The sequence below is a fragment of the Bombina bombina genome, chromosome 3, assembly GCF_027579735.1.
Source record: "Bombina bombina isolate aBomBom1 chromosome 3, aBomBom1.pri, whole genome shotgun sequence".
Lineage (NCBI taxonomy): Eukaryota > Metazoa > Chordata > Amphibia > Anura > Bombinatoridae > Bombina > Bombina bombina.
Genome location: NC_069501.1, coordinates 1,074,148,428 through 1,074,162,833, shown reverse-complemented (window position 1 = coordinate 1,074,162,833; position 14,406 = coordinate 1,074,148,428). Strand labels below are relative to the sequence as shown.

At 39.1% G+C, this 14,406-nt stretch overlaps 1 protein-coding gene across 3 annotated transcripts in view; it reads left to right on the top strand.

The window, feature by feature from the left end:
- The window catches only part of LIMA1 (LIM domain and actin binding 1), a 179,182-nt gene that overhangs the window by 48,630 nt on the left and 116,146 nt on the right, over positions 1-14,406 (top strand). For all 3 annotated transcript variants that reach the window (XM_053708358.1, XM_053708357.1, XM_053708359.1), the window contains exon 3: positions 2,494-2,539. In XM_053708358.1, the coding sequence (XP_053564333.1) occupies positions 2,494-2,539 (46 nt within the window). The remainder of the gene's footprint in view (positions 1-2,493; positions 2,540-14,406) is intronic.

Below are 14,406 nucleotides of genomic sequence, written 5' to 3'. Positions count from 1 at the left end.
GCGGAAGATTGCGGCTAGACAGCTGTTCCTACTCCATGTCAACAGACAGCACAGCCCTGGAAAGTCAACGTCGCTGGGCAGCGTCCCATCCACCCCCTAACGCAGCACTGGAGGGAGGGGTGAGGGAAGGCAACCAGGCTCTCGTTTCTTCACTCCAACAAGGGAAGCTTGATGAGACTAAGGGAGCCAGAGCAGTACGGAGGGCTGTACTTGCACTGTTGTGAAACCGGAAGGTTATGGCTAAACAGCTATTCCCACTCCGTGTCAGCAGGCCACACAACCCTGGAAAGTCAGTATCGCTGGACAGTGTCCCGTCTATCTCCTCGCACAGCACCGGTGGGAGGGGTGAAGGAAGGCAGCCAGGCTCTCGTTTCTTCACTCTCACAGCGGAAAAGCTTGGTAAGGCTAAGAGGGCCAAAGCAGTATGGTGCGCTTTAATTGCACCGCTGTGGAACCGGAATAAAGTTGTCTTCAGCTAGTTAACCACCCAGGACAAGGGTTTCGGCGCGGAATTGCTGCCAATGGCTAGTATGGGAGTTTCAGAGAGAGCGTGCTCACAGCATGTTCTGCACCCAGTCTCCTCCCCCGGAACCTCAAGTGGAATTCACGAGCATGCAATTTTAAACAACTTTCTAATTTACTTCTATTATCTAATTTGCTTCATTCTCTTGATATCCTTTGCTGAAAAGCATATCTAGATAGGTTTAGTAGCTGCTGATTGGAGACTGCACATAGATGCCTCGTGTGATTGGCTCACCCATGTGTATTGCTATTTCTTCAACAAAGTATAGCTAAAGAATACAGTGAATTAGATAATAGAAGTAAATTGGAATGTTTAAAATTGTATTCTCTATCTGAATCATGAGAGAATTTTTTGGTTTAGTGTCCCTTTAAGTAAGGGGTGTGTCCTGGCGGCTGTCATGGCTGACGGCAAGAATGAAACCTGACTAAAGAAGCTTCTAAATCTGCTGCTTAGTGAGTGACCTCAACAGGAGACCTTAAACTCAAATTTTATAAATTTATTTTAAGTATCCCACCTGCACAATTGGTTCTCTCTATTTTGTGCTTTGGTTAAGTTCATTAAACTGTACTGTTGAGGATTGCGGGGACACGATGGTGGATGGTCCTGCAACCCCGTCCCCCCACATTTATATAGACTGGGGAAGCGATGCAGCTTGGCTTTGTTTCATGCTACAATCGAGATATTTTACAGTCCTTGTTCTTCTAAAAATATATAGCTTTTACAGAGGTGGATGTTAATAAAGAGACATTTGTCATCTGCCCTGATGAAAATTTAATTTTGACTAGACTATTCTTTTAAACCTATTTGGGGAGACAATTGTAAGTTCTGAGACTTCTTTACTTGAAATGTCTGGATCTACCAGTTCTTTATATAAGTGACTATTCATAAGCATATATCCACATGATGCTAGGTAGCTAATTAGGTAATATGCATCTTTATACTAATACCTTTTTTAGATCCAAAAAATGTAAAATAGTATACATTAATAGCTGATTAGGCATGGTTGAATGTGTTTACATTCTAATTTGAATGTTAGAACGAATGTTATTGTAGAAATTCGATTTAAATAATTGAATGTTGATAAGAACAAATATTCTTAAATCTACAAATGCATATACGTATATTCTGTGAATTCTTGCACATGCTTAGTAGGAGCTGGTGACTAAAAAAATGTAAATATAAAAAGACTGTGCACATTTTGCTAATGGAAGAAAATTAGAAAGTTGTTTAAAATTGCATGCTAAATCTGAATCATGAGTTTAATTTTGACTTGAGTGTCCTTTTAAGGCTCAGATCTCCATCTATGGCAGCCTGGCTGCAGCAAAGGTGACAAGGAACACGCCTTCTTTACGAAAAGGCTGTATAATTTTTTCATAACTCTGCATTGAAATTTTTATTTGTGTATAATTATAAATAAATTATACTTGCGTGTAAACTAAGAATTGTTGCCTATGTAAACAATAGAGTTAAAATATGGCAGCCAGGCTGCCATAGGTGGAGATTCGAGACTTATGGTAGCAATACCCTATATAAAAGGACATTCTCAATATAATAGCAGGATGCACTCTAGATTTCTATTCCCCCATGGCAAGGGAAAAAGCACATTGTTATTTATACATTGATTCATTTTTATTTTTATACTTTGCATAATAAAAAAATAAAATTATTTCAGCAGTTGGGCAGCCATGCATGCTGTTTGGAGTTTAACAAATTCTGCAGTGGGGGTTTGTTAAACACTGCAGAATTTAATACATTTTTTTTTATTTATTTTTTTTATTTATTTTTTATTTGGAAGATGCACTCCAAACATTCTGCTTGGCTGCCCAACCAATTTTGATTGAATAGGTTGTACAGAAGTGCACCATGACGTATGCACTTTAAATTAAATAGTGGGGGCTGGTGTGCTTCAGTTTGGTTTTCTTGAATGACTATTAAAACACCTCTAACTGCTGCTTTTCACTTTTCCCTAGGTACCAGAAAGCTGCTGAGGAAGCAAGTACAGATAAAAAAAGGACTGTAAGTAGCAGAGTTAAATAAAAATTCTACATATGGTATAGATTTTATTTTTTATTGTATATTTGCTTTTGTACTTATGCTCTTTCTAGCCTTAAAGTGATTGTAAAGTATATTGAATAAAAGCCCAGTATTTAAAAATAATTTTAAAAATGGGGGGCCTTTTAAGTCATTGAGCTTTACACAAACACGTGTTTTTTTTGTTTGTTTTTTAAATACTTATCACTTTTTTTATGGTAAACATATCACTGATTCTCTGCCCGCATCTCCTGTATTTAGCATATCAATGATGAATCCGGCTTCCTCCAATCCTTGTGTGCGCCACAAGCTGGATGCCAAAGGGGGCACACAACGATTGGAGGAAGCTGGCTTCGTCATCAATATGCTCAATACAGGAGGAGATGCGGGAGGAGGATCGGCGGTATGTTTACCGTAACTAAATGGTATTAAAAAAAATCTTTAAAACGGGGGCACTTTTAAATACTACTGGGCTTTAATGGGCTTTAATTCATTAAACTTTACAATTACTTTAATATGCTTTTTATGTACAATGTTTATTAAACTAAACAAAATCAAATATTTAGTCATATTCATACTTTCTAGACATACTTCTGTTTATACAGAAATTCTGATGAAACGTATTAGCGTTCTTTCTTCTATAAGATACGACGAGGCCACGGATTCTTCCTTTACTTGTGGGATATTCTCCTCCTGCTAACAGGAAGTGGCAAAGAGCACCACAGCATAGCTGTCTATATTTCTCCTCCCTTGACTCCACCCCCCAGTCATTCTCTTTGCCTACTCTAAGTAATAGGAAGGGTAAAGTGAAAGAGGTGATAACATTTTAGTTTTTTTTCTTCAAGCAAGACTTTTTTTTTTTTTTATTTTAAATGGTACCGGTGAGTGCTATTTTTTTCCCAGGCAGCAGATGGATGAAGACTTCTGCCTGGAGACTGATGATCTTAGCAGTTGTTACTAAGATCCAGAGTAGTTCCCACAGAATGGCTGAGGAGTATTTAAGAAACTTCAGTGTGAGGAACGGTTTTCATGCTACAAGCATTGAGGTATGTTCAGTCATTTGTTTTCTGGAGAATTGGCTGACAGTATCCCCTTGAGGGAAAGGGTAAGCAGTAATAATGTATAGAGAGGGGTATTACTGGACCTGTATATTGGGCTATAAAAAAAATGGTTGACACTGATATGTTTGTGAGCAAACGTTTATATGTTGGGAGTGAAAGATAACGTTTTTTATGGCAAACGTTTTTACTTTATTTTATGAATGGAGGGTACACATAGATTCACTAAATGGGTATATGAACCCACATGGCTAGGTTTAGACCGCTCTGGTGTGGTTATTTTAGGCTGTGAGACATCGAGTGAGATGGTCGGGCCTATTTTCGCGCCTCAGTTGCACAGTTTTTTTTCCCAGACAAGCAGCAAGCTCCAACTCCGGTGGGCCTTTCAGAGATAGTTTGGGCCTAATCGAAGGGTTAATCCGATTTTGCAGACCCCTGAGGGCAGGTAGGCGCCACAGCGGGGCTGTGGCGAGGTGCAGGGGTGTTTTTGTTTGAAATTAACGTTTTTTAGCAACGTTTTTTGGTCTTAAGGGTTAAGTATTCCTTTCCTTGTGGGGCAAACTTAGCTGACAAGTTGGGATGCATTTATCATAAAATTGTGATAATCTGATCGTTTTAAAGCAGTTTTGGAATTTTTTTTTTTTTTTTTCTCTTAAAGGTGCAGTACAGTTTTTTCAGATGTTATTTTTTCACAAAATAAAGTGTTTTCAAGTCTGTTTGTGGTCATTACTAGCCTGTTTTAACATGTCTGACATTGAGGAAAGCCAATGTTCCATGTGTTTAGAAGCCATTGTGGAACCCCCACTTAAAATGTGTCCCTCATGTACTGAAGGGGCCTTACATTGCAAAGAACATATTTTAGGTGTTAAAAGTATGTCTCAGGATGATTCTCAGTCAGAAGAGAATCAGGTTATGCCATCCAATTCTCCCCAAGTGTCACAACCTTTAACGCCCGCCCAAGCGACACCAAGTACTTCTAGTGCGTCTAATTCTTTCACCCTGCAAGACATGGCTGCAGTTATGTCTACTACCCTTACAGAGGTATTATCTAAACTGCCTGGTTTACAGGGTAAGCGCAGTAGGTCCAGTATTAGAGTAAATGCTGAGCCCTCTGATGCTTTATTGGCCATCTCCGATGTACCCTCACAGTGTTCTGATTTGGGGGTGGGGGAATTGCTGTCTGAGGGAGAGCTTTCAGACTCAGGAAATATGTTCCCTCAAACAGACTCTCAGATATGACGGCCTTTAAGTTTAAGCTTTAACACCTCCGCTTGTTGCTCAGGGAGGTTTTAGTGATTCTGGATGATTGTGACCCTATTGTAATTCCACCAGAGAAATTGTGTAAAATGGATAGATATATAGAGGTCCCTACTTACTCTAATGTTTTTCCAGTCCCTAAGAGGATTTTGGACATTGTTACTAAGGAATGGGATAGACCAGGCATTCCGTTCTCTCCCCCTCCTACTTTTAAGAAAATGTTTCCCATATCAGACACCATTTGGGATTTGTGGCAGACGGTCCCTAAAGTGGAGGGAGCTATTTCTACCCTGGCTAAGCGTAAAACTATACCTATTGAGGACAGTTGTGCTTTCAAAGATCCTATGGATAAAAAAATTAGAGGGTCTTCTAAATAAATTTTTATTCATCAGGGTTTTCTTCTACAACCTATAGCGTGCATTGTTCCTGTAACTACTGCAGCTGCTTTTTGGTTTGAGGCTCTAGAGGAGTCTCTTAAGGTTGAGACCCCATTAGATGATATTTTGGATAGAATTAAGGCTCTCAAGCTAGCTAATTCTTTTATTACAGATGCCGCTTTTCAAATGGCTAAATTAGCGTCAAAGAATGCAGGTTTTGCCATTTTAGAGCGTTATGGCTTAAGTCTTGGTCTGCTGATGTGTCATCAAAATCTAAGCTGTTAGCTATTCCTTTCAAAGGTAAGACCCTATTCGGGCCTGAACTGAAGGAGATAATTTCCGACATTACTGGAGGTAAAGGCCATGCCCTTCCTCAGGACAAGACGAATAAATTGAGGGCCAAACAAAATTTTCGTTCCTTTCGAAACTTTAAAGGTGGACCCTCTACTTCCTCCTCTGCCACAAAGCAGGAGGGGAATTTTGCTCAATCCAAGTCAGTCTGGAGACCTAACCAGACCTGGAATAAAGGTAAACAGGCCAAGAAGCCCGCTGCTGCTACCAAGACAGCATGAAGGGGCAGCCCCCGATCCGGGACCGAATCTAGTAGGGGGCAGACTTTCTCTCTTCGCGCAGGCTTGGGCAAGAGACGTTCAGGATTCCTGGGCATTAGAAATCGTGACTCAGGGGTATCGTCTAGAATTCAAAGATTCTCTCCCAAGGGGGAGATTTCATCTTTCATGTTTGTCTGTAAACCAGACAAAAAGAGAGGCGTTCTTACACTGTGTTGAAGACCTATATACTATGGGTAAAGTAGAACCGGGGCAGGGGTTTTACTCCAATCTGTTTGTGGTTCCCAAAAAAGAGGGAACCTTCAGACCGATTTTAGATATCAATACTCTAAACAAATTTCTCAGAGTCTCATCCTTCAAGATGGAGACCATTCGGACAATTTTACCAATGATCCAGGAGGGTCAATATATGACCACCGTGGATTTGAAGGATGCGTATCTTCACATTCCTATCCGCAAAGATCATCACCAGTTTCTCAGGTTCGCCTTCCTGGAAAAACATTACCAGTTTGTGGCCCTTCCTTTCTCCAACATAGGTGTGTCCGGTCCACGGCGTCATCCTTACTTGTGGGATATTCTCTTCCCCAACAGGAAATGGCAAAGAGCCCAGCAAAGCTGGTCACATGATCCCTCCTAGGCTCCGCCTACCCCAGTCATTCTCTTTGCCGTTGAGCCTTTGTTCAGGCTCTGGTTAGAATTAAGCCTGTTTACAAACCTTTGACTCCTCCTTGGAGTCTCAATTTAGTTCTTTCAGTTCTTCAGGGGGTTCCGTTTGAACCCTTGCATTCCGTTGATATTAAGTTGTTATCTTGGAAAGTTTTGTTTTTAGTTGCAATTTCTTCTGCTAGAAGAGTTTCAGAATTATCTGCTCTGCAGTGTTCTCCTCCTTATCTGGTGTTCCATGCAGATAAGGTGGTTTTACGTACTAAACCTGGTTTTCTTCCAAAAGTTGTTTCTAACAAAAACATTAACCAGGAGATTATCGTACCTTCTCTGTGTCCGAAACCAGTTTCAAAGAAGGAACGTTTGTTGCACAATTTGGATGTTGTTCGCGCTCTAAAATTCTATTTAGATGCTACAAAGGATTTTAGACAAACATCTTCCTTGTTTGTTGTTTATTCTGGTAAAAGGAGAGGTCAAAAAGCAACTTCTACCTCTCTCTCTTTTTGGATTAAAAGCATCATCAGATTGGCTTAAGAGACTGCCGGACGGCAGCCTCCCGAAAGAATCACGGCTCATTCCACTAGGGCTGTGGCTTCCACATGGGCCTTCAAGAACGAGGCTTCTGTTGATCAGATATGTAGGGCAGCGACTTGGTCTTCACTGCACACTTTTACCAAATTTTACAAGTTTGATACTTTTGCTTCTTCTGAGGCTATTTTTGGGAGAAAGGTTTTGCAAGCCGTGGTGCCTTCCATTTAGGTGACCTGATTTGCTCCCTCCCTTCATCCGTGTCCTAAAGCTTTGGTATTGGTTCCCACAAGTAAGGATGACGCCGTGGACCGGACACACCTATGTTGGAGAAAACAGAATTTATGTTTACCTGATAAATTACTTTCTCCAACGGTGTGTCCGGTCCACGGCCCGCCCTGGTTTTTTTAATCAGGTCTGATAATTTATTTTCTTTAACTACAGTCACCACGGTACCATATGGTTTCTCCTATGCAAATATTCCTCCTTAACGTCGGTCGAATGACTGGGGTAGGCGGAGCCTAGGAGGGATCATGTGACCAGCTTTGCTGGGCTCTTTGCCATTTCCTGTTGGGGAAGAGAATATCCCACAAGTAAGGATGACGCCGTGGACCGGACACACCGTTGGAGAAAGTAATTTATCAGGTAAACATAAATTCTGTTTTCGGGTTGGCCACAGCTCCCAGAATTTTCACAAAGGTGCTAGGGTCCCTTCTGGCGGTTCTAAGGCCGCGTGGCATAGCAGTGGCGCCCTATCTGGACGATATTCTGATTCAGGCGTCAACTTACCATCTAGCCAAATCTCACACTGACATCGTGTTGGCTTTTCTAAGATCTCACGGGTGGAAGGTGAACATAAAAAAAGCGTTCACTTGTTCCTCTAACGAGTTCCATTCCTAGGAACTCTGATAGACTCGGTAGACATGAGCATTTTTCTGATGGAGGTCAGAAAATCAAAGATCTTAACCGCTTGCCGAGCACTTCATTCCATTCCTCGGCCGTCAATGGCTCAGTGTATGGAGGTAATCGGACTAATGGTAGCGGCAATGGACATAGTTCCGTTTGCTCGCTTGCATCTCAGACCACTACAACTGTGCATGCTCAGACAGTGGAATGTGGATTATGCAAATTTATCTCCTCAGATAAATCTGGATCAAGAGACCAGAGACTACTTTGGTTGTCACAGGATCATCTGTCCCAGGGAATGTGTTTCCGCAGGCCAGCATGGGTCATAGTGACGACTGACACCCGTCTCTTGGGCTGGGGTGCAGTCTGGAATTCCCTGAAGGCTCAGGGTGTGTGGACTCAGGAGGAGACCCTACTTCCAATAAATATTCTAGAACTGAGAGCGATATTAAACGCGCTTCAGGCATGGCCTCAGCTGGCTTTGGCCAAATTCATAAGATTCCAGTCGGACAATATCACGACTGTAGCATATATCAATCAAGGGGGAACAAAGAGTTCTCTAGCGATGATAGGTTTCCAAAATAATTCGATGGGCAGAGACTCACTCTTGCCATCTATCAGCAATCTATATCCCAGGAGTGAAGAACTGGGAAGCGGATTTTCTGAGTTGTCAGACTTTTCATCCGGGGCAGTGGGAGCGCCATCCGGAGGTGTTTGCACAATTGATTCATCAATGGGGCACACCAGAATTGGATCTGATGGAAGTTTGGCATTCTGACGAGATGCCTTGTTACGGGTCCAGATCAAGGGATCCTCGAGCAGTACTGATAGATGCTCTAGCAGTACCGTGGTCGTTCATCCTGGCTTATGTGTTTCCTCCTTTTCCTCTCCTTCCTCGTCTGATTGCCAGAATCAAACAGGAGAGGGCTTCGGTAATCTTGATAGCGACTGCGTGGCCACGCAGGACTTGGTATGCAGATCTGGTGGAAATGTCATCTTTGCCACCATGGAAACTGCCACTGAGACAGGACCTTCTCATTCAGGGTCCGTTCCAACATCCAAACCTAATTTCTCTGTGGCTGACTGCCTGGAGATTGAACGCTTAATTTTATCCAAGCGGGGTTTCTCTGAGTCGGTCATTGATACCTTGATTCAGACTTGAAAGCCTGTCACTAGGAAAATTTATCATAAGATATGGCGTAAATATCTTTATTGTTGCGAATCCAAAGGCTACTCATGGAGTAAGATCAGGATTCCTAGGATTTTGTTCTTTCTCTAAGAAGGATTGGAGAAGGGGTTATCGGCTAGTTCCTTTAAGGGACAAATTTCTGCTTTGTCAACCTTACTACAAAAGCGTCTGGCAGATGTCCCACACGTTCAGTCATTTTGTCAGGCTTTGATTAGAATTAAGCCTGTGTTTAAACCTGTTGCTCTGCCATGGAGTTTGAATTTAGTTTTAAATGTTCTTCAAGGGGTTCCGTTTGAACCCATGCATTCCATAGATATTAAACTTCTATCTTGGAAAGTTCTGTTTTTAGTAGCTATCTCTTCTGCTCAAAGAGTTTCTGGGCTATCTGCGTTACAATGCGACTCGCCTTATCTTATATTCCATTCTGATAAGGTGGTTTTGCATACTAAACCTGGATTCCTTCCTAAGGTTGTTTCAAATAAGAATATTAATCAGGAAATTGTTGTTCCTTCTCTGTGTCCTAACCCTTCTTCTAAGAAGGAGCGTCTGTTACATAATTTGGACGTGGTTCGTACCTTGAAGTTTTACTTGCAAGAGACCAAGGATTTCCGTCAAATATCTTCTGTTTGTTGTCTATTCTGGAAAATGTAGAGGTCAAAAAGCTACGGCTACCTTTTTTTTTTCTTTTTGACTGAAAAGCATCATCCGTTTGGCATACGAGACTGCTGGACAGCAGCCTCCTGAAAGAATTACAGCTAATTCCACTAGAGAGGTGGCTTCCACATGGGCTTTTAAAAACGATGCTTCTGTTGAACAGATTTGTAAGGCTGCGACTTGGTCTTCCCTTCATACCTTTCCAAATTTTACAAATTTGATACTTTTGCTTCTTTGGAGGCTTGTTTTGGGAGAAAAGTTCTTCAAGCAGTGGTGCCTTCTGTTTAACCATCTGTCTTGTCCCTCCCATTCATCCGTGTCCTGTAGCTTTGGTATTGTATCCCAAGGATGAATCCGTGGACTCGTCGTATCTTCTAGAAGAAAAGGAAATTTATGCTTACCTGATTTTCTTCTGATACGAGTCCACGGCCCGCCCTGTCAATTTAAGACTTTTTTATATTTTTTGGTTTAAAACTTCAGTCACCTCTGCACCTTTTAGTTTCTCCTTTTTCTTCCTATACCTTTGGTCGAATGACTGGGGGGTGGAGTCAAGGGAGGAGCTATATAGACAGCTCTGCTGTGGTGCTCTTTTCCACTTCCTGTTAGCAGGAGGATAATATCCCACATGTAAAGGATGAATCCGTGGACTCGTATCATAGAAGAAATCAATTTATCAGGTAAGCATAAATTTCCTTTTTTCTGCAAAAGCTTTGACAGTTTGTTGCAACTTTGTGATTCTAGCCCCTCTTTTTGTTTGTTGCAAGCCGTGGATCAGAACTAGAATACAGTACTATACTTTATTTTCTTAGTAGCTGAAGCCAAGAAATGAAAGGTGACATTTCTCAAACCTCAGTCATAATTTTAGAAGCCTGTAAAATAGTTTTGGACGTATAAATAAAGCTGTATCTGTGCCATATGTTTGCTTGCAAACTGAAGGTACTAATTGCTGGTTACCATTACAATTTAAATAATTTCCTAATGAAATTGGAAACCGTGTAAATTTTTTTTTTTTTCTTTTCCTTATACTTGGACATAAGTGACAAATTGCTGAAAAGTCAGGTTATGGTTATTTTCTATTTAATCTGTGCTTCCAAGTGAATTTTTTTTTTCTTTCTATACTTCCTTTATAAGTTTTTTTTTTTTTTTTTTTTTTAAGACCTACTGTATTTAGACATAAACAACATTTAAATTTAGTGTTTAACAAATTACTGATCATTGCAGAAAGTATGCGTGGGTGTGTCTATTTGGGAGGGTTGTGCTCCAGAAGTGCTAACACCAACAGAACTTTTGGTAATTACCCATCTCTTCCCTCGCCCTCTTCCAGGTGACTCTAGACACAAGGGGCTCTAGAGTTAATGAAGTTGTGTGCCAGTAGTGGGCAAATCAAGAGGACCACACAATACATTATGCGCAAATGGAAAAACAAATACTATAGTAAATGTGTGCGCACACACACCGGACTGTTTAGAGACTGTCAAAATATAAAATGTAATGATTCAGTTAGAGCATACAGTTTTAAAAAACGTTCCAATTTCCTTGTACTTTATTTGCTTTGTTCTCTTGTAATCATTTTTTTGAAAAGCATTCCTACGTCGGCTCAGAAGCAGCAATGCACTACTGGAAACTAGCTTCTGATTGGTAGCTGCACATATATGCCTCTTATCATTGGCTTTACCAATGTGTTCGGCTTGCTTCCTGTAGTGCATAACTTCTCCTTTGTAAAAGGATATCGAAAGAATGAAGTAAATTCAAAATGGTAGTCAGTTGGCAAAAAGTTATCTGGCGCTTGAGTGCAGAAACATTGATGAATAATAAAAAAAAATCTATTTAACCTTCTTATCCACATTAATGTCTGCAGCATCCTTAATCATGTGATTCCCAGAGCACTGCTCAGCTGTAACCTTTTAGCAGCAAAGTGTCTTATAAATGAAAGCACCACATATGGGAATAGTGAAGGGGATGTGAATTGGATAAGGTTGAGTGAGTGCTGGGCCAAGTTCATTGTTTGGCGGTCACTACACAACCTAAGCTTTCGCCCAGGTCTGGTGCAAGGATTTTTAATTCCCCAGGGGTATATGCATTTTGCTGCCCCTTGGAGAATTTCATCCACTTAGTATGTGGTGGTTTCATAAGAACAGGTGTTAGCTTCCAAAACATGTTAACTTCTAAAACATTCTGATAAACTAATCTTTTTTTTTTTCTTTCTAAAAACAATACCATTTTTTTTTTCCTTAGATATTCTAAAACAAGGTAGGTTATATTCCAGGTGATTGTTTTTGTTTTTCAAGGTTAGAGCATAGCAGAGCTCTAAAAAATACTAAAATGTTTACCTACTCGTAATACTGATCTATAATCTCATGCCCCTTAAACAACCACAACAAGTATTGTGTGACTGAGTTTTACAGGATGTTTCAGCTGTATAAACAAAATAATTTTGTGATGGACCTCCTGAAAGCACTTTTGCACTACTGTATTAAAAGGTTGATTTTTAAATTGGCACTCTACAATCTATGTAACCTTGCAAGGTATAAAATGAATGCTAGAATTAGAAAACCTACATGGCGTTTGTTTTTCAAATTCACGTTATTTAGGAGTGGTGGCTGTACTTGAAGACTGATGGTGCTAATTCAAAGAAGTTAGATAGTTTTGCTTATTGAATACCCTCCTACTATATTGCCCAGCTTGCTTGTTGGTTTACTTGCTGATAAATCTGCCCCCTGATTGCTTTGGTAGAGCAGCCATTACGAACTGCCATGGATCCAAAAGCTAATACCAAGCTGGTGGTTGTTTTAAATTTTAGTATTCCCTTTTTGTCTGCTCTCTACTTAGGCTCTACTCCACCTTAAAATGAATATTACAGACATTGCAACATTATTTGTGGGTTAAGAGTATGGTGGATTCGCCAAGCAATCACTTGCCGACGCAGTTTAATAGGTGGTATTGTGAATATAAAATCACATTTCATCCAGAGGTCTGACAGCTAAAAATAATGAAGTCTAAATTAAATGTTTAAGATTGTGAGAGTTTACCACCCATCATATGTGGGATTAAAGTGATTGTAAATCCTAGCATTTGTGAAACGCTAGGATTTACCATTGGTTTAAATAAAATACTTCATGCTGAAAGTTCCTTTTTATGTTTTGAAGCATTCACCGCACTGAGCTGCTCAGGCTGAGAGGTGACGTTTCCACGAAGGTGTTCTCTCTCTCTCTCTCTCTCTCTCTCTCTATCTATCTATCTATCTATCTATCTATCTATCTATCTATCTATCTATCTATCTATCTATCTATCTATCTATCTATCTATCTATCTATCTATCTATCTATCTATCTATCTATCTATCTATCTATCTATCTATCTATCTATCTATCTATCTATCTATCTATCTATCTATCTATCTATCTATCTATCTATCTATCTATCTATCATCTATCTATCATCTATCTATCATCTATCTATCATCTATCTATCTATCTATCTATCATCTATCTATCATCTATCTATCTATCTATCTATCATCTATCTATCTATCTATCATCTATCTATCTATCTATCTATCTATCTATCTATCTATCTATCATCTATCTATCTATCTATCATCTATCTATCTATCTATCTATCTATCTATCTATCTATCTATCTATCTATCATCTATCTATCTATCTATCATCTATCTATCTATCTATCATCTATCTATCATCTATCTATCATCTATCTATCTATCTATCTATCATCTATCTATCATCTATCTATCATCTATCTATCTATCTATCTATCTATCTATCTATCTATCTATCTATCTATCATCTATCTATCTATCTATCATCTATCTATCTATCTATCATCTATCTATCTATCTATCTATCTATCTATCTATCTATCTATCTATCTATCATCTATCTATCTATCTATCATCTATCTATCTATCTATCATCTATCTATCTATCTATCATCTATCTATCTATCTATCTATCTATCTATCTATCTATCTATCTATCTATCTATCTATCATCTATCTATCTATCTATCATCTATCTATCATCTATCTATCATCTATCTATCTATCTATCATCTATCTATCTATCTATCTATCTATCTATCATCTATCTATCTATCTATCTATCTATCTATCTATCTATCTATCTATCTATCATCTATCTATCTATCTATCATCTATCTATCTATCTATCATCTATCTATCTATCTATCTATCTATCTATCTATCTATCTATCTATCTATCTATCTATCTATCTATCTATCTATCTATCTATCTATCTATCATCTATCTATCTATCATCTATCTATCATCTATCTATCATCTATCTATCATCTATCTATCTATCTATCATCTATCTATCTATCTATCTATTATCTATCTATCTATCTATCTATCTATCATCTATCTATCTATCTATCTATCATCTATCTATCTATCTATCATCTATCTATCTATCTATCTATCTATCTATCTATCTATCTATCATCTATCTATCTATCTATCATCTATCTATCTATCTATCTATCTATCTATCTATCTATCTATCATCTATCTATCTATCTATCATCTATCTATCTATCTATCTATCTATCTATCTATCTATCTATCTATCTATCTATCTATCTATCTATCTATCTATCATCTATCTATCT